The 21,616-nt window shown below is 45.6% G+C and overlaps 1 protein-coding gene across 1 annotated transcript in view; it reads left to right on the top strand.

Annotated features, from left to right (window-relative positions):
• The window catches only part of LOC139392627 (neuronal cell adhesion molecule a), a 139,176-nt gene that overhangs the window by 80,075 nt on the left and 37,485 nt on the right, over window positions 1-21,616 (top strand). The window contains exons 3-8 of the mRNA XM_071140738.1: window positions 10,096-10,291; window positions 10,802-10,819; window positions 12,294-12,399; window positions 16,226-16,419; window positions 18,174-18,296; window positions 19,020-19,190. Coding sequence (XP_070996839.1) covers window positions 10,198-10,291; window positions 10,802-10,819; window positions 12,294-12,399; window positions 16,226-16,419; window positions 18,174-18,296; window positions 19,020-19,190 — 706 coding nt within the window. The 5' untranslated portion in view covers window positions 10,096-10,197. The remainder of the gene's footprint in view (window positions 1-10,095; window positions 10,292-10,801; window positions 10,820-12,293; window positions 12,400-16,225; window positions 16,420-18,173; window positions 18,297-19,019; window positions 19,191-21,616) is intronic.

Genomic DNA, 21,616 nt, shown 5'->3' with positions numbered 1-21,616 from the left:
CAGGTATAAAGACTACAGTATAAGGTCTGTAGTGGTAATGATAGTCTCCAGGTATAAAGACTACAGTATAAGGTCTGTAGTGGTAATGATAGTCTCCAGGTATTAACACTACAGTATAAGGTCTGTAGTGGTAATGATAGTCTCCAGGTATGAAGACTACAGTATAAGGTCTGTAGTGGTAATGATAGTCTCCAGGTATAAAGACTACAGTCTGTAGTGGTAATGATAGTCTCCAGGTATAAAGACTACAGTATAAGGTCTGTAGTGGTAATGATAGTCTCCAGGTATAAAGACTACAGTATAAGGTCTGTAGTGGTAATGATAGTCTCCAGGTATAAAGACTACAGTCTGTAGTGGTAATGATAGTCTCCAGGTATAAAGACTACAGTATAAGGTCTGTAGTGGTAATGATAGTGGTAATGATAGTCTCCAGGTATAAAGACTACAGAATAAGGTCTGTAGTGGTAATGATAGTCTCCAGGTATAAAGACTACAGTATAAGGTCTGTAGTGGTAATGATAGTCTCTAGGTATAAAGACTACAGTATAAGGTCTGTAGTGGTAATGATAGTCTCCAGGTATAAAGACTACAGTATAAGGTCTGTAGTGGTAATGATAGTCTCCAGGTATAAAGACTACAGTATAAGGTCTGTAGTGGTAATGATAGTCTCCAGGTATAAAGACTACAGTATAAGGTCTGTAGTGGTAATGATAGTCTCCAGGTATAAAGACTACAGTATAAGGTCTGTAGTGGTAATGATAGTCTCCAGGTATAAAGACTACAGTATAACGTCTGTAGTGGTAATGATAGTCTCTAGGTATAAAGACTACAGTATTAGGTCTGTAGTGGTAATGATAGTCTCCAGGTATAAAGACTACAGTATAAGGTCTGTAGTGGTAATGATAGTCTCCAGGTATAGAGACTACAGTATAAGGTCTAGTGGTTATGATAGTCTCCAGGTATAAATATCAATGTACTGTATCCTCAGAGGCCCTTCCTTAGGACAACACAGTAACACAAGGCTAGCTTAAACAGACCCCTGCTTTTATGTGAAGTTTAATGTGGCGTTGGTATCATGGGCCACATAGGGATGTGAGCTGGCAGTGTGTGTGTGTGTGTGTGTGTGTGTGTGTGTGTGTGTGTGTGTGTGTGTGTGTGTGTGTGTGTGTGTGTGTGTGTGTGATGTGAGATGGCAGCAGAGCAGCTGAGGTTGGTTACTAGGGGTTAGGGATGAGCTCAGGCATTCTAACAGACTCACTGGGATGAACGGAGGCACGGAGGAGGGAGAAAGAGGGGATGAAGGGAGTGAGGGGGGTGAATGAAAGGTGGAGGGGTGGAGGAGGGAGAAAGAGTGGGGGAGGGACTGAGAGGGGGGAAAGAAGGGTGAAGGGGCAGAAGAGGAGTGAAATGGAGTGAAACTGAGGCCTGAGATGTTGTGGTTACTCTCTCTGTCTCTCTCTCTCTTTGTCTCTTTGTCTCTCTCGCTCTTGCTCTCGCTCTCTCTCTGTCTCTCTCTGTCTCTCTCTGTCTCTCTCTCTCTCTCTCTGTCTCTCTCTCTGTCTCTCTCTCCTTCTCCCTCTGTCTCTCTTTCTCTCTCTCTCTTTCTCTCTCTATCCCTTCTCTTAACATCTCTCCATCTCTAAGTTAATGACTTGTGAGGGTAGAGATCAGTGTAATTGGCCACATCCTAGGGAAGTGTTAGGTCACAAACAGCCCTGTTCGGCATGATCCATCCTGACAATGCACAGCAGCCTCCCTCCCTCGTCACACTATACTAATCCACCACAGACACAGCCACACTACATTAACCACCACAGATACAGCCACACTACATTAACCACCACAGATACAGCAACACTACATTAACCACCACAGATACAGCAACACTACATTAACCACCACAGATACAACAACACTACATTAACCACCACAGATACAGCCACACAACATTAACCCACCACAGATACAGCAACACTACATTAACTACCACAGATACAGCCACACTACATTAACCACCACAGATACAGCCACACTACATTAACCACCACAGATACAGCAACACTACATTAACCACCACAGATACAGCCATTAACCCACCACAGATACAGCAACACTACATTAACCCACCACAGATACAGCCACACTACATTGATCCACCACAGATACAGCCATTAACCACCACAGATACAGCAACACTACATTAACCACCACAGATACAGCCACACTACATTAACCCACCGCAGATACAGCCACCACAGATTAACCCACCACAGATACAGCAACACTACATTAACCCACCACAGATACAGCAACACTACATTAACCCACCACAGATACAGCCACACTACATTAACCACCACAGATACAGCCACACTACATTAACCCACCACAGATACAGCCACCACAGATTAACCCACCACAGATACAGCCACCACAGATTAACCCACCACAGATACAGCAACACTACATTGATCCACCACAGATACAGCCACACTACATTAACCACCACAGATACAGCCATTAACCCGCCACAGATACAGCAACACTACATTAACCACCACAGATACAGCCACACTACAATAACCCACCACAGATACAGCCACCACAGATTAACCCACCACAGATACAGCAACACTACATTAACCCACCACAGATACAGCAACACTACATTAACCCACCACAGATACAGCAACACTACATTAACCCACCACAGACACAGCAACACTACATTAACCACCACAGACACAGCAACACTACATTAACCCACCACAGATACAGCAACACTACATTAACCCACCACAGATACAACAACACTACATTAACCACCACAGACACAGCAACACTACATTAACCACCACAGATACAGCAACACTACATTAACCCACCACAGATACAGCAACACTACATTAACCCACCACAGATACAGCCACACTACATTAACCCACCACAGATACAGCAACACTACATTAACCCACCACAGATACAGCAACACTACATTAACCCACCACAGATACAGCAACACTACATTAACCCACCACAGATACAGCAACACTACATTAACCACCACAGATACAGCAACACTACATTAACCACCACAGATACAGCCACACTACATTAACCACCACAGACACAGCAACACTACATTAACCACCACAGACACAGCAACACTACATTAACCCACCACAGATACAGCAACACTACATTAACCCACCACAGATACAGCAACACTACATTAACCCACCACAGATACAGCAACACTACATTAACCACCACAGATACAGCCACACTACATTAACCACCACAGATACAGCCACACTACATTAATCCACCACAGACACAGCAACACTACATTAACCACCACAGATACAGCCACACTACATTAACCACCACAGACACAGCAACACTACATTAACCACCACAGACACAGCAAAACTACATTAACCACCACAGACACAGCAACACTACATTAACCCACCACAGATACAGCAACACTACATTAACCCACCACAGATACAGCAACACTACATTAACCCACCACAGATACAGCAACACTACATTAACCACCACAGATACAGCCACACTACATTAACCACCACAGATACAGCCACACTACATTAACCACCACAGATACAGCAACACTACATTAACCACCACAGATACAGCCACACTACATTAACCACCACAGACACAGCAACACTACATTAACCCACCACAGATACAGCAACAAATAACAACCTATACTGCTGTAAGAGCTTGGATCACAGGGCTGGATCACAGAGACAGAGGAAGGTGGCCTTAACTGTGATATACAACTGCATAGCAATGATACCATCACAGGCACAGCTCCGTACACTACACACAGTGTACGTACCAAATGGCACCCTATTCCCTAACAGCCCTATGGCCCTCAGTCTAAAGGAGGGTGGTCTATAGGAAATAGGGAGCCGTGTTCCCCTTCTTCAACAGCTGTTCGTGAGTTTTAACACCTTGACAAATTGACCCCCCCCCCCCCCCCCCTCCTCCTACCCTCTCTAGCCCTCTGTGGTTGTCAAATGGTACCCTACTGCCTAGCATAGACCCCTGTGCACCCTGGTCAAAAGTAGTGCACTATGTAGGGAATAGGGTGCCATTTGGGATGCATGCAAAAAATATGTCAAGAGTCCTTTCAGATAACTGAGTATAGCAGCTTGGCAACAGTACGATTTTCTTCTGGCGTTTGATTGACAGGCCCTTCATCTCCAGCATTTGATTGGCAGGCTCTACCATCTCCGGGTGTTTGATTGGCAGGCTCTTCTATATCCGGCGTTTGATTGGTAGGCTCTACCATCTCCGGGTGTTTGATTGGCAGGCTCTTCTATCTCCGGCGTTTGATTGGTAGGCTCTACCATCTCCGGGTGTTTGATTGGCAGGCTCTTCCATCTCCATGCATTTGATTGGCAGGCTCTACCATCTCCGGGTGTTTGATTGGCAGGCTCTTCTATCTCCGGCGTTTGATTGGTAGGCTCTACCATCTCCGGGTGTTTGATTGGCAGGCTCTTCTATCTCCGGCGTTTGATTGGTAGGCTCTACCATCTCCGGGTGTTTGATTGGCAGGCTCTTCTATCTCCGGGCGTTTGATTGGCAGGCTCTTCCATCTCCGCCGTTTGATTGGCAGTCTCTTCTATCTCAGGCATTTGATTGGCAGGCTTTTCCATCTCTAAGCATTTGATTGGCAGGCTCATTCTTTGGCAGTGAGTTTGTTGTTGTTTTTCTTTCTGCCTTGAGACATTTCAAGTTCTCCTCTCCCGAGGGGGCAATGCATACAATGCACCCACACCATCAGTTGCCATGGCACTGTGGGTGTGCTGGGTGTCATTTGTTCCAGAAGTTGACATCTGACTAGTATGAATGTTATGTTTTTTCATTTAAAAGGGTTTTATTGGTATGGTATGAAGTATTGTATATTTGCTCAAAATCACAATGGTGGCATACCTCTGAACATTCCAGTATGCTGTTATTTATCACACCAAATATGTCATTCCTATGTGCATCTCTATGTGAGATTTGACATCCTGTATAAAAGCTGTTATTTTTCCCACTGTCACAGCTACTGTTGTCTGTTTTACAAATACTGGGAGTGTGTGTGCAGAGATGGGTTTCACTGTGTCTGAATGCTGAATGCTCCAATCTGTGTGTGCGTGTGCATGTATGTGTGTGTGTGTGTACAGTTATCCCCAGCCAGTGAGATTTGCTTATTTGTGAATGTTGAGTGTGTGTCTACAATAGTAATTCAGTGAGATGGTTTTCCATCCAACAGAGCAGAGGCCTGTAACCCTGTAACCCTGTAACCTTTAACCTCTACCCTGTAATCCTGTAACCTTTAACCTCTACCCTGCAATCCTGTAACCCTGTAACCTTTAACCTCTTCCCTGTAATCCTGTAACCCTGTAACCCTGTAACCTTTAACCTTTAACCTCTACCCTGTAACCCTGTAACCTTTAACCTTTAACCTCTACCCTGTAATCCTGTAACCTTTAACCTGTGTGTGTGTGTGTGTGTGTGTGTGTGTGTGTGTGTGTGTGTGTGTGTGTGTGTGTGTGTGTGTGTGTGTATGGCCATGGCCATGAATAGTATTTAAATGGAGTACAGGCTTAACTGATTGACAGCAGAGACATAATATAATATGTCATTTTAATGAATAGTTTGGGGTAGGCCTAGTCTCAGAGAAATGCTCCTCAGAGCCAGGTGCTGATGACAGGTTGCCCTATGCTGGGAGAACGGGGCTTCAGGTTATTATGTTGGAAGACTGTTGCTGCAAAACACCAAGTGAGAAACAAGGGGTGAGTTGACATAAATGCTCCCCCAGATTTATGCCCATTGGTTGACCGAAAGGGAAGTGATCCCTTAGGTTAACCAGGAAGCGTGGTGGAATTGTGTTAGTGTGCCATGTTCATTGGCTGAAATGAATAGGTGAATGACATTCCACACACTGGCTAATGGTAAAGAGGAGGAGAGATGTGATGCTATCCTGATGAGGTAACATTATTAACATTCCCATACCAATACCTGCTATCCTGATGAGGTAACATTATTAACATTCCCATACCAATACCTGCTATCCTGATGAGGTAACATTAATAACACTCCCATACCAATAGCTGCTATCCTGATGGGCTATCATTATTAACACTCCCATACCAATACCTGCTATCCTGATGAGGTAACATTAATAACACTCCTGCTATCCTGATGAGGTAACATTATTAACACTCCCATACCAATACCTGCTATCCTGATGAGGTAACATTAATAACACTCCCATACCAATACCTGCTATCCTGATGAGGTAACATTATTAACACTCCCATACCAATACCTGCTATCCTGATGAGGTAACATTAATAACACTCCCATACCAATACCTGCTATCCTGATGAGGTAACATTGATAACACTCCCATACCAATACCGGCTATCCTGATGAGGTAACATTATTAACACTCCTGCTATCCTGATGAGGTATCATTAATAACACTCCTGCTATCCTGATGAGGTAACATTATTAACACTCCTGCTATCCTGATGAGGTATCATTAATAACACTCCCATACCAATACCTGCTATCCTGATGAGGTAACATTATTAACACTCCTGCTATCCTGATGAGGTATCATTAATAACACTCCTGCTATCCTGATGAGGTAACATTATTAACACTCCTGCTATCCTGATGAGGTATCATTAATAACACTCCCATACCAATACCTGCTATCCTGATGAGGTAACATTATTAACACTCCTGCTATCCTGATGAGGTATCATTAATAACACTCCCATACCAATACCTGCTATCCCGATGAGGTATCATTATTAACACTCCTTCTATCCTGATGAGGTAACATTATTAACACTCCCATACCAATACCTGCTATCCTGATGAGGTAACATTATTAACACTCCCATACCAATACCTGCTATCCTGATGAGGTAACATTATTAACACTCCCATACCAATACCTGCTATCCTGATGAGGTATCATTATTAACACTCCCATACCAATACCTGCTATCCTGATGAGGTAACATTATTAACTCTCCCATACCAATACCTGCTATCCTGATGAGGTAACATTATTAACACTCCCATACCAATACCTGCTATCCTGATGAGGTATCATTATTAACACTCCCATACCAATACCTGCTATCCTGATGAGGTAACATTAATAACACTCCTGCTATCCTGATGAGGTAACATTATTAACACTCCTGCTATCCTGATGAGGTAACATTATTAACACTCCTGCTATCCTGATGAGGTAACATTATTAACACTCCCATACCAATACCTGCTATCCTGATGAGGTATCATTAATAACACTACTATATAAATACCTGCTATGAAGGTAAGCGAGATAGGAAGTGATGTGAATTATAGAGTTTACCCGGTGAATGAAGTGACGATCCATTCAGACCAGCCTTACTGATTCAACTTCCATAACAACTCTCCTCTCCTCCTCTCCTCTCCAGCCAACCAGGCCTGGTGTGCTGACATGAGCTAGAATAGAGAATACCATCTCTGTAGGCAGTTACACTATTCTTCATCAACAGCTCAGCCTTGGACAGGTCCCTCTGTCCACTGTGACTCTTCCTCAACAGCTCAGCCTTGGACAGGTCCCTCTGTCCACTGTGACTCTTCCTCAACAGCCTTGGACAGGTCCCTCTGTCCACTGTGACTCTTCCTCAACAGCCTTGGATAGGTCCCTCTGTCCACTGTGATTCTTCCTCAACAGCTCAGCCTTAGACAAGTCCCTCTGTCCACTGTGACTCTTCCACAACAGCTCAGCCTTGGACAGGTCCCTCTGTCCACTGTGACTCTTCCTCAACAGCCTTGGACAGGTCCCTCTGTCCACTGTGATTCTTCCTCAACAGCCTTGGACAGGTCCCTCTGTCCACTGTGATTCTTCCTCAACAGCTCAGCCTTAGACAAGTCCCTCTGTCCACTGTGACTCTTCCTCAACAGCTCAGCCTTGGACAGGTCCCTCTGTCCACTGTGACCCTTCCTCAACAGTCTTGGACAGGTCCCTCTGTCCACTGTTACTCTTCCTCAACAGCTCAGCCTTGGACAGGTCCCTCTGTCCACTGTGACTCTTCCTCAACAGCTCAGCCTTGGACAGGTCCCTCTGTCCACTGTGACTCTTCCTCAACAGCCTTGGACAGGTCCCTCTGTCCACTGTGACTCTTCCTCAACAGCTCAGCCTTGGACAGGTCCCTCTCTCCACTGTGAACAATGTGAATCACACGGATGAGGACTTTCTCTTCTGCTTTTTCTATGTGGGTCATTGTATTCCCTACATTAGCATAGACAGCCTGTTGATACTAGCTCATGTTATCTATTAGAATGAATGGGTGAAAGTGAATGTAGCCAGATACATGTTTCCTGTCTATTCCCCGTGGTGCAGTTTATTAGAGACTATTAACAATATGAACACATTCAGTGTCTTCTAACCTCTTTTGTTGTTGCAAACAGAAGTGTGTCCATGTCGCCGTCCATTCATGTGTAATAGGATCCATATGGCTGACAGTGGTGCTCTCTACCCTCTGTGGCTGTTCTGTGATTGTCACGGTCAAGCAATCAATCAATCACACTTATTTATAAAACCTTTTGTACATCAGCAGATGTCACAAAATGTTATACAGAAACCCAGCCTAAAACCCCAATCAGGAAGCAATGCAGATGTAGAAGCACGGTGGCTGGGGAAAACTCCCTAGAGAGGCAGGAACACAGGAAGAAACCTAGAGAGGCAGGAACACAGGAAGAAACCTAGAGAGGAACCAGGCTCTGAAGGGAGGCCAGTCCTCTTCTGGCTGTGCCAGGTGGAGATTATAACAGAACATGGCCAAGATGTTCAAACGTTAGTAGATGACCTGCAGGGTCAAATAATAATAATCACAGTGGTTGTTGGGGGTGCAACAGGTCAGCACCTCAGGAATACATGTCAGATGGCTTTTCATAGCCGAGCATTCAGAGGTCGAGACAGCAGATGTGGTAGAGAGGGAGAGGGAGGGAGAGAGAGAGGGGGAGAGAGAGGGAGAGAGATGGAGAGGGGGAGAGAGAGAGGGGGGGAGAGAGAGAGGGAGAGAGAGGGAGAGAGAGACAGAGGGAGAGGGAGAGAGAGAGACAGAGAGAGAGAGAGATGGAGGGAGAGAGAGGGAGAGGGAGAGGGAGAGAGAGAGATGGAGAGGGAGAGAGAGAGAGGGAGAGAGGGAGGGAGAGAGATGGAGATGGAGATGGAGAGGCAGAGGGAGAGGGAGAGCGAGTAGAGAGGGAGAGAGAGAGAGACAGAGAGAGAGAGGGAGAGAGAGGGAGAGAGATGGAGAGAGAGAGAGAGGGAGAGAGAGAGATGGAGAGGGAGAGGGAGAGAGAGGAGAGAGGGAGAGAGAGAGAGACAGAGAAAGAGAGGGAGAGAGAGGGAGAGAGAGAGGGTTGAAAACTCAGGTCTGGGATAAGGTACCACGTCCGGTGAACACTGCTCACCTGTGGTCTGTGGTTACAGCCAATCACACTACAGCCAGTCCAGTTCCAATTCTCGCTGGAGCACTCAGACCTGCTGTACACTGTAGTGTTCATAGGTTGCCTTTGACGACTTAGGGGCCCTTGGCGGTTTTCTGTTTTGTGGTTGTTTGAAGTTATCTGTTGAATTGATGGGTTAAGAGAATCTAATGGTGTACATCAATTTCACTTTGAATTACTGTAATTTCTTAAGTAGGTCTTACTGCACTGCTGCATGGGCAGTATCTAATGGAGATCCTAATGAACTAAACTAAACAGTACTTCATTCCTCTGTCTCTGTGTCTGTCTCTGTCTCTGTGTCTCTGTCTGTCTCTCTCTCTCTGTCTCTCTCTGTCTCTCTCTGTCTGTCTCTTTCTCTCTATCTCTCTCTCTCTCTCTCTCTCTCTTTCTCTCTCTCTCTCTCTCTCTCTCTCTCTGTCTCTCTCTCTCTCTGTCTCTCTCTCTCTCTGTCTCTTTCTATCTATCTCTCTCTCTCTCTCTATCTCTCTCTATCTCTCTCTATCTCTCTCTCTCTGTCTCTCTCTGTCTCTCTCTCTCTCTCAGCTGACTGACTGGTGTGGTGGATACCCTGCTTGACCCCCACATAGTCCTGATTGTGGAGAGCTCTGACCAGGGGGGAAGATTTTTAACGTGACACGCCGGACCATGGACAGGAAGAGGAAATGGGTGCTGAGCAGCGGTGCTTTGCTGGTGATATTCCTTGGTCGCATGACCACAGCCTTAGAAGTGCCTCTTGACCGTAAGTACAGTAGGATATGGTGACGGTAGATCATAGTATTGAATGGGTACTGTATTATTTAGTTACTGGAGTTATATGTTTTCAGCTTTCATGACATTACAGGTTACAAGTTAGTATATAGAGGGTTTGAAAGCATCTAGTCAATGAACCATAGATACAGTAGCTTCCTTCCAGTGACTTGCATCTCAACAACACTGCATGGTGACATGATGTGCATGTTGGGAGAGATCTCACATGATGATTTAGTTCAACCCCAGTGGAGAGGAATCTTCTAGTATTGTCTTGCCACGTTGTTTGCATCCCAAATGGCACCCTATTCCCTTTATAGTGCACTACTTCTGACCAGAGCCCTATGCACCCTGGTCAAAAGTAGTGCACTACTACTATAGGGAATAGGCTGTCATTTGGGACTCAGCCACTACCCACATTATCTTTATCTGCCTGTTGACTAATACTTAGCTTTCCTCACCTTCCTCAACGTTTTTATGGCCGTTCATGGGGGACAAAAAGCTAAGGTTCTGGAAGGATGTAAGTGATGGGTCCAGGACTCACTGCTGTGAGATGTGCTGTGGAGTGATGGAGCGTGGAGATCTTACTGTTGTGTGGATTGGAGTGACGTCGCTTAAATTTGCATGTAGCTATTTTGGCCCCTGTGTTTACAAACAAGCTGTTTATTGAGGTTTGTGATTTCATGTTTGTTATTGACGTTTGAACCATTTCATTGAATGGGAATACAATGATGGTCTAAGGGAATAATAAGATGAAGTGATGATGTACATGTAGCATGTTGTCTAGCTGTCTAGTGGTCCACTAGACAATGTGTTGTGGTTGAGCAATACAGGAAGTGTCTGCTGCATCTTATCCTGCTGAATGCATGCTCTTTACTTTTCCTCCCATTTGATCTAATACTGGCTGACGTGTTGCTGACGTGTTGCTGACGTGTTGCTGACATGTTGCTAACGTGTTGCTGACGTGTTGCTGACGTGTTGCTGACGTTTTGCTAACGTGTTGCTAACATGTTGCTGACGTTTTGCTGACGTGTTGCTGACGTTTTGCTAACGTGTTGCTAACGTGTTGCTGACGTGTTGCTGACGTGTTGCTGACATGTTGCTAACGTGTTGCTGACGTGTTGCTGACGTGTTGCTGACGTTTTGCTAACGTGTTGCTAACATGTTGCTGACGTTTTGCTAACGTGTTGCTGACGTGTTGCTAACGTGTTGCTGACGTGTTGCTAACGTGTTGCTGACGTTTTGCTAACGTGTTGCTGACATGTTGCTAACGTGTTGCTGACGTGTTGCTGACGTTTTGCTAACGTGTTGCTGACGTTTTGCTGACGTGTTGCTAATGTGTTGCTGACGTGTTGCTAACGTGTTGCTAACGTGTTGCTGACGTGTTGCTGACGTGTTGCTAACGTGTTGCTGACGTGTTGCTGACGTTTTGCTAACGTGTTGCTGACGTGTTGCTGACGTTTTGCTAACGTGTTGCTGACGTTTTGCTAACGTGTTCCTAACGTGTTGCTAACGTGTTGCTGACGTGTTGCTAACGTGTTGCTAACGTGTTGCTGACGTGTTGCTAACGTGTTGCTGACGTGTTGGTAACGTGTTGCTGACATGTTGCTAACGTGTTGCTAACGTGTTGCTGACGTGTTGCTGACGTGTTGCTAACGTGTTGCTAACGTGTTGCTGACGTGTTGCTAACGTGTTGCTGACGTTTTGCTGACGTGTTGCTGACGTGTTGCGTCTGCTTCTCTCTCTGAGTGAGTGTGTGTGTCTCTCTCTCACTGGGTGTGTGTGTGTGTGTCTCTCTCACTTGGTGCATGTGAGTGAGGGAGTGTGTGTGTGTGCATATGTGTGTGTGTTTGTTTCTCTTTCTCACTGTGTGTGTGTGTCTCTCTCTCACTTGGTGTGTGTGTCTCTCTCACTGGGTGTGTGTGTGCACATTATGGAGCAAAGTGTGTGTAGATTTGCCACTGTTTAACACCCCTCTTACTCCTCTCCTCCAGTACCACAGCCTCCCACTATAACCCACCAATCCCCTAAGGATTTCATCATCGACCCTCGGGAGAACATCCTCATCTACTGTGAGGCCAAAGGGAAGCCGCATCCCAGGTGAGTGGAATGCTGTGTGAATAAATCCCCATGGAGACCATTACCATAGAGACCCATTGTCCGTCGCTTTAGTGACGTTTGACTGTAACACCTGACTGCACCTAACTGCCTACATTGAAGTAGAAACTCCCTCTTGAGAGTCTCTACACTCTTAGAAAAAGAAGGTGGTATCTTGAATCAAAAAGGGTTATTTGGCTGTTCCCATAGGAGAACCCTTTAAGGTTACAGATACACCACCTACAGTACTGACTCTCAAGAGGAGGTTTCTAAACCGTTAGATAAACCACCTACAGTACTGACTCTCAAGAGGAGGTTTCTTAACCGTTAGATACACCACCTACAGTACTGACCCTCAAGAGGAGGTTTCTTAACCGTTAGATACACCACCTACAGTACTGACCCTCAAGAGGAGGTTTCTCAACCATTAGATACACCACCTACAGTACTGACCCTCAAGAGGAGGTTTCTAAACCGTTAGATACACCACCTACAGTACTGACTCTCAAGAGGAGGTTTCTAAACCATTAGATACACCACCTACAGTACTGACCCTCAAGAGGAGGTTTCTAAACCATTAGATACACCACCTACAGTACTGACTCTCAAGAGGAGGTTTCTAAACCATTAGATACACCACCTACAGTACTGACCCTCAAGAGGAGGTTTCTAAACCATTAGATACACCACCTACAGTACTGACTATCAAGAGGAGGTTTCTAAACCATTAGATATACCACCTACAGTACTGACTCTCAAGAGGAGGTTTCTAAACCATTAGATACACCACCTACAGTACTGACCCTCAAGAGGAGGTTTCTAAACCATTAGATACACCACCTACAGTACTGACCCTCAAGAGGAGGTTTCTAAACCATTAGATACACCACCTACAGTACTGACTCTCAAGAGGAGGTTTCTAAACCATTAGATACACCACCTACAGTACTGACCCTCAAGAGGAGGTTTCTAAACCATTAGATACACCACCTACAGTACTGACTCTCAAGAGGAGGTTTCTAAACCATTAGATATACCACCTACAGTACTGACTCTCAAGAGGAGGTTTCTAAACCATTAGATACACCACCTACAGTATTGACTCTCAAGAGGAGGTTTCTAAACCATTAGATACACCACCTACAGTATTGACTCTCAAGAGGAGGTTTCTAAACCATTAGATACACCACCTACAGTACTGACTCTCAAGAGGAGGTTTCTAAACCATTAGATACACCACCTACAGTACTGACTCTCAAGAGGAGGTTTCTAAACCATTAGATACACCACCTACAGTATTGACTCTCAAGAGGAGGTTTCTAAACCATTAGATACACCACCTACAGTATTGACTCTCAAGAGGAGGCTTCTAAACCATTAGATACACCACCTACAGTACTGACTCTCAAGAGGAGGTTTCTAAACCATTAGATACACCACCTACAGTACTGACTCTCAAGAGGAGGTTTCTAAACCATTAGATACACCACCTACAGTATTGACTCTCAAGAGGAGGTTTCTAAACCATTAGATACACCACCTACAGTACTGACCCTCAAGAGGAGGTTTCTAAACCATTAGATACACCACCTACAGTACTGACTCTCAAGAGGAGGTTTCTAAACCATTAGATACACCACCTACAGTACTGACCCTCAAGAGGAGGTTTCTAAACCATTAGATACACCACCTACAGTACTGACTCTCAAGAGGAGGTTTCTAAACCATTAGATATACCACCTACAGTACTGACTCTCAAGAGGAGGTTTCTAAACCATTAGATACACCACCTACAGTACTGACCCTCAAGAGGAGGTTTCTAAACCATTAGATACACCACCTACAGTACTGACTCTCAAGAGGAGGTTTCTAAACCATTAGATACACAACCTACAGTACTGACCCTCAAGAGGAGGTTTCTAAACCATTAGATACACCACCTACAGTACTGACCCTCAAGAGGAGGTTTCTAAACCATTAGATACACCACCTACAGTACTGACCCTCAAGAGGAGGTTTCTAAACCATTAGATACACCACCTACAGTACTGACTCTCAAGAGGAGGTTTCTAAACCATTAGATACACCACCTATAGTACTGACTCTCAAGAGGAGGTTTCTAAACCATTAGATACACCACCTACAGTACTGACTCTCAATAGGAGGTTTCTAAACCATTAGATACACCACCTACAGTACTGACCCTCAAGAGGAGGTTTCTAAACCATTAGATACACCACCTACAGTACTGACCCTCAAGAGGAGGTTTCTAAACCATTAGATACACCACCTACAGTACTGACTCTCAAGAGGAGGTTTCTAAACCATTAGATACACCACCTACAGTACTGACCCTCAAGAGGAGGTTTCTAAACCATTAGATACACCACCTACAGTACTGACCCTCAAGAGGAGGTTTCTAAACCATTAGATACACCACCTACAGTACTGACTCTCAAGAGGAGGTTTCTAAACCATTAGATACACCACCTACAGTACTGACCCTCAAGAGGAGGTTTCTAAACCATTAGATACACCACCTACAGTACTGACTCTCAAGAGGAGGTTTCTAAACCATTAGATATACCACCTACAGTACTGACCCTCAAGAGGAGAATTCTAAACCATTAGGTACACCACCTACAGTACTGACTCTCAAGAGGAGGTTTCTAAACCATTAGATACACCACCTACAGTACTGACTCTCAAGAGGAGGTTTCTAAACCATTAGATACACCACCTACAGTACTGACTCTCAAGAGGAGGTTTCTAAACCATTAGATACACCACCTACAGTACTGACCCTCAATAGGAGGTTTCTAAACCATTAGATACACCACCTACAGTATTGACTCTCAAGAGGAGGTTTCTAAACCATTAGATACACCACCTACAGTACTGACTCTCAAGAGGAGGTTTCTAAACCATTAGATACACCACCTACAGTACTGACCCTCAAGAGGAGGTTTCTAAACCATTAGATACACCACCTACAGTACTGACCCTCAAGAGGAGGTTTCTAAACCATTAGATACACCACCTACAGTATTGACTCTCAAGAGGAGGTTTCTAAACCATTAGATACACCACCTACAGTACTGACTCTCAAGAGGAGGTTTCTAAACCATTAGATACACCACCTACAGTACTGACTCTCAAGAGAAGGTTTCCAAACCATTAGATACACAACCTACAGTACTGACCCTCAAGAGGAGGTTTCTAAACCATTAGATACACCACCTACAGTACTGACCCTCAAGAGGAGGTTTCTAAACCATTAGATACACCACCTACAGTACTGACCCTCAAGAGGAGGTTTCTAAACCATTAGATACACCACCTACAGTACTGACCCTCAAGAGGAGGTTTCTAAACCATTAGGTACACCACCTACAGTACTGACTCTCAAGAGGAGGTTTCTAAACCATTAGATACACCACCTACAGTACTGACTCTCAAGAGGAGGTTTCTAAACCATTAGATACACCACCTACAGTACTGACCCTCAAGAGGAGGTTTCTAAACCATTAGATATACCACCTACAGTACTGACTCTCAAGAGGAGGTTTCTAAACCATTAGATACACCACCTACAGTACTGACTCTCAAGAGGAGGTTTCTAAACCATTAGATACACAACCTACAGTACTGACCCTCAAGAGGAGGTTTCCAAATGAGTCACATGAAGCCCAATGACTTGTCATCATTATTCAGCCCTATTCCAAGTGTCAATTACGTTTTCTACTGTACTGTACTGTACTGTGCTGTACTCTACTCTACTCTACTCTACTCTACTCGACTCTACTTTAACCCGGTATGTTTTATCCAGCTTTTCCTGGACACGGAATGGGACACATTTTGACGTGGAGAAGGACTCTAAGGTGTTGATGAAGCCGAGCTCAGGGACGCTGGTCATAGACATCAGTGGGGAGAAGGCTGAGGCCTACGAGGGGATCTACCAGTGTACCGCACGCAATGAGCATGGGACCGCTGTTTCCAACAACATCTTCATCAGACAGTCGAGTAAGAACCGTTATTTCCAACTGTTACTGAGCCTGTCTTTACCCTGAGCCTGTCTTTACACTGAAACTGTTATTAACCTTAGCCAACCTTAGTACAACTCTTTTACCCTGGGATTCCAGCCATAACAAACCTACCCACTTTGTAAACTCTCCCTGAAGGGATGATGAATCTGTATTGAACAAGCATTATAATCAGCAGATATTTTCAATGTCTTTACAGATTAGAGTTAAGCATTCTGATATTTTAAAGACATAACTCCCTGTTGAACATTTTAAACAGGGCCCCTCCCTCCCTGTTGAACATTTTAAACAGGGCCCCTCCCTCCCTGTTGAACATTTTAAACAGGGCCCCTCCCCTACCTGTTGAACATTTTAAACAGGGCCCCTCGCTCCCTGTTGAACACTTTAAACAGGGCCCCTCCCTCCCTGTTGAACATTTTAAACAGGGACCCTCCCTCCCTGTTGAACATTTTAAACAGGGCCCCTCCCCTACCTGTTGAACATTTTAAACAGGGCCCCTCGCTCCCTGTTGAACACTTTAAACAGGGCCCCTCCCTCCCTGTTGAACATTTTAAACAGGGACCCTCCCTCCCTGTTGAACATTTTAAACAGGGCCCCTCCCTCCCTGTTGAACATTTTAAACAGGGCCCCTCCCTCCCTGTTGAACATTTTAAACAGGGCCCCTTGCTCCCTGTTGAACATTTTACACAGGGCCCCTCCCTCCCTGTTGAACATTTTAAACAGGGCCCCTCCCTCCCTGTTGAACATTTTAAACAGGGCCCCTCCCTCCCTGTTGAACATTTTAAACAGGGACCCTCCCTCCCTGTTGTACATTTTAAACAGGGCCCCTCGCTCCCTGTTGAACATTTTACACAGGGCCCCTCCCTCCCTGTTGAACATTTTAACCAGGGCCCCTCCCTCCCTGTTGAACATTTTACACAGGGCCCCTCCCTCCCTGTTGAACATTTTACACAGGGCCCCTCCCTCCCTGTTGAACATTTTAAACAGGGCCCCTCCCTCCCTGTTGAACATTTTAAACAGGGCCCCTCCCTGCCTGTTGAACATTTTAAACAGGGCCCCTCCCTCCCCGTTGAACATTTTAAACAGGGCCCCTACCTCGCTGTTGAACATTTTGAACAGGGCCCCTCCCTCCCTGTTGAACATTTTAAACAGGGCCCCTCCCTTCCTGTTGAACATTTTAAACAGGGCCCCTCCCTCCCTGTTGAACATTTTAAACAGGGCCCCTCCCTGCCTGTTGAACATTTTAAACAGGGCCCCTCCCTCCCTGTTGAACATTTTAAACAGGGCCCCTTCCTCCCTGTTGAACATTTTGAACAGGGCCCCTTCCTCCCTGTTGAACATTTTAAACAGGGCCCCTTCCTCCCTGTTGAACATTTTGAACAGGGCCCCTTCCTCCGTGTTGAACACTTTAAACAGGGCCCCGCCCTCCCTGTTAACATTTTAAACAGGGCCCCTCCCTCCCTGTTGAACACTTTAAACAGGGCCCCTCCCTCCCTGTTGAACATTTTAAACAGGGCCCCTCCCTCCCTGTTGTACATTTTAAACAGGGCCCCTCCCTCCCTGTTGTACATTTTAAACAGGGCCCCTCCCTCCCTGTTGTACATTTTAAACAGGGCCCCTACCTCCCTGTTGAACATTTTCACAGGGCCCCTATCTCCAATTTCCCCTGTTGTACATTTTATACAGGGCCCCTACCTCACTGCTGTCTGTATGATGTCTGTTTATGTGACACAGGGTCCCCCTTGTGGTCGAAGGAGAGGAAAGAGGCAATCATGGTACAGGTGGGAGTGTCTCTGGTGCTGCAGTGTCGACCGCCTGCAGGCCTGCCCCCTCCCATCATCTTCTGGATGGACAACAGTAAGTCTTCAAGGGGTTTCATACATTTCTACACATTGTGTGTTGGTTTACATCCAGACAGTACGCTGTAAAGTCCAATTCTAGAAGTCATATTGCCGGACTGTGTTCTGAGATTATATAGGGGCTGTTTTTAGTTGTCAGTAAGCATACATATTTAGTGTAATTGTATACAGCCACTGCCTGTTCACCCCGCTATCATCCAGAAGGCGAGGTCAGTACAGGTGCATCAAAGCAGGGACCGAGAGACTGAAAAACAGCTTCTATCTCAAGGCCATCAGACTGTTAAACAGCCACCACTAACATTGAGTGGCTGCTGCCATACATGTAAAAATGTATCACTAGCCCCTTTAAACAATGCCACTTAATATAATGTTTACATACCCTACATTACTCATCTCATATGTATATACTGTACTCGATACCATCTACTTCATCTTGCCTATGCCGTTCTGTACCATCACTCATTCATATATCTTTATGTACATATTATTTATCCCCTTACACTTGTGTGTATAAGGTAGTAGTTTAGGAATTGTTAGTTAGATTACTCGTTGGTTATTACTGCATTGTCGGAACTAGAAGCACAAGCATTTCTCTACACTCGCATTAACATCTGCTAACCATGTGTATGTGACAAATAAAATTTGATTTGATGTGTAACATATTTTATGTGATACATCATCTCTGCTCTTCCTCTTCCTCTCCTTCCCCCCTCCCTCGCAGACTTCCAGCGCCTGCCTCAGAACACGCGTGTGTCCCAGGCGTTAAACGGAGACCTGTACTTCTCTAACGTCCTATTGGACGACACCAGGAACGACTACATCTGTTACGCCCGCTTCCCTCACACACAGACCATCCAGCAGAAACAACCCATCACTGTCAAAGTCCTGGACAGTAAGTGTCCATCCCACTCAGCACAGAGGCTTTTAACCAGTCCCAGTGGGTTCCTACACCTGAGTGTCCATCCCACTCAGCACAGAGGCTTTTAACCAGTCCCAGTGGGTTCCTACACCTGAGTGTCCATCCCACTCAGCACAGAGGCTTTTAACCAGTCCCAGTGGGTTCCTACACCTGAGTGTCCATCCCACACAGCACAGAGGCTTTTAACCAGTCCCAGTGGGTTCCTACACCTGAGTGTCCATCCCACACAGCACAGAGGCTTTTAACCAGTCCCAGTGGGTTCCTACACCTGAGTGTCCATCCCACTCAGCATAGAGGCTTTTAACCAGTCCCAGTGGGTTCCTACACCTGAGTGTCCATCCCACTCAGCACAGAGGCTTTTAACCAGTCCCAGTGGGTTCCTACACCTGAGTGTCCATCCCACTCAGCACAGAGGCTTTTAACCAGTCCCAGCGGGTTCCTACACCTGAGTGTCCATCCCACTCAGCACAGAGGCTTTTAACCAGTCCCAGTGCGTTCCTACACCTGAGTGTCCATCCCACTCAGCACAGAGGCTTTTAACCAGTCCCAGTGGGTTCCTACACCTGAGTGTCCATCCCACTCAGCACAGAGGCTTTTAACCAGTCCCAGCGGGTTCCTACACCTGAGTGTCCATCCCACTCAGCACAGAAGCTTTTAACCAGTCCCAGTGGGTTCCTACACCTGAGTGTCCATCCCACTCAGCACAGAGGCTTTTAACCAGTCCCAGTGGGTTCCTACACCTGAGTGTCCATCCCACTCAGCACCGAGGCTTTTAACCAGTCCCAGTGCGTTCCTACACCTGAGTGTCCATCCCACTCAGCACAGCGGCTTTTAACCAGTCCCAGTGGGTTCCTACACCTGAGTGTCCATCCCACTCAGCACAGAGGCTTTTAACCAGTCCCAGCGGGTTCCTACACCTGAGTGTCCATCCCACTCAGCACAGAGGCTTTTAACCAGTCCCAGTGTGTTCCTACACCTGAGTGTCCATCCCACTCAGCACAGAGGCTTTTAACCAGTCCCAGTGGGTTCCTACACCTGAGTGTCCATCCCACACAGCACAGAGGCTTTTAACCAGTCCCAGTGGGTTCCTACACCTGAGTGTCCATCCCACTCAGCACAGAGGCTTTTAACCAGTCCCAGTGGGTTCCTACACCTGAGTGTCCATCCCACTCAGCACAGAGGCTTTTAACCAGTCCCAGTGGGTTCCTACACCTGAGTGTCCATCCCACTCAGCACAGAGGCTTTTAACCAGTCCCAGTGGGTTCCTACACCTGAGTGTCCATCCCACTCAGCACAGAGGCTTTTAACCAGTCCCAGTGGGTTCCTACACCTGAGTGTCCATCCCACTCAGCACAGAGGCTTTTAACCAGTCCCAGTGGGTTCCTAAACCTGAGTGTCAATCCCACTCAGCACAGAGGCTTTTAACCAGTCCCAGTGGGTTCCTAAACCGGAGTGTCCATCCCACTCAGCACAGAGGCTTTTAACCAGTCCCAGTGGGTTCCTACACCTGAGTGTCCATCCCACTCAGCACAGAGGCTTTTAACCAGTCCCAGTGGGTTCCTACACCTGAGTGTCCATCCCACTCAGCACAGAGGCTTTTAACCAGTCCCAGTGGGTTCCTACACCTGAGTGTCCATCCCACTCAGCACAGAGGCTTTTAACCAGTCCCCGTGGGTTCCTACACCTGAGATGTTTACTGATCTGTAAGGTAGAAGCTCCACCTCTACACTGCTTATACATATTGATTCCCTTCAGATCTGCAAATAAGGGTTAGGGCCAAGGAGAAGGGAGCCTTGGACTGTCCCTGGGTCCTCCTTCCCTGGGTTGTCTTAGTGGACACCATGACATTTTGTCATTGTATGTTTTCATGTTTCTGTGCATCTTCACATTGTCTTGTTATGCAATATTTTAGTATAGTGATAATTTTGAGTATTTTGTAATTCTCATCATTCTAATGTGTGATGCATTTCTGAACTGTCCTTTCATGTTGTTTGTTGATATTTGTTTGTTGATATTTGTTTGTTGATATTTGTTTGTTGATATTTGTTTGTTGATATTTGTTTGATGATATTTGTTTGTTGTTGTTGTTGTTTGTTGATATTTGTTTGATGATGTTTGTTTGATGATGTTTGTTTGATGATATTTGTTTGATGACATCCCTTCCTCTAACTGAATCTCCCCCTGGTTGTTCCCTGTAGATGTCTATGTAGCACTGCATGCTCATGATGTTCTGATTGATTTTTACAGTGGATGCAATCAATGAAACTGTGGCAGCTATGTACAATTATACGAACAATTTATTTGTTGGTGAGTGCTGGTTTACCCCCTTATCCCAAAGTGAACCCAGCCCCATCCCAACTCCTCCTTTTATTCTAACCTACCTGGACTATACCTGACCC

The sequence above is a fragment of the Oncorhynchus clarkii genome, chromosome 33, assembly GCF_045791955.1.
Source record: "Oncorhynchus clarkii lewisi isolate Uvic-CL-2024 chromosome 33, UVic_Ocla_1.0, whole genome shotgun sequence".
NCBI classification, from domain to species: domain Eukaryota; kingdom Metazoa; phylum Chordata; class Actinopteri; order Salmoniformes; family Salmonidae; genus Oncorhynchus; species Oncorhynchus clarkii.
This window is presented reverse-complemented; position numbering and strand designations above follow the sequence as displayed.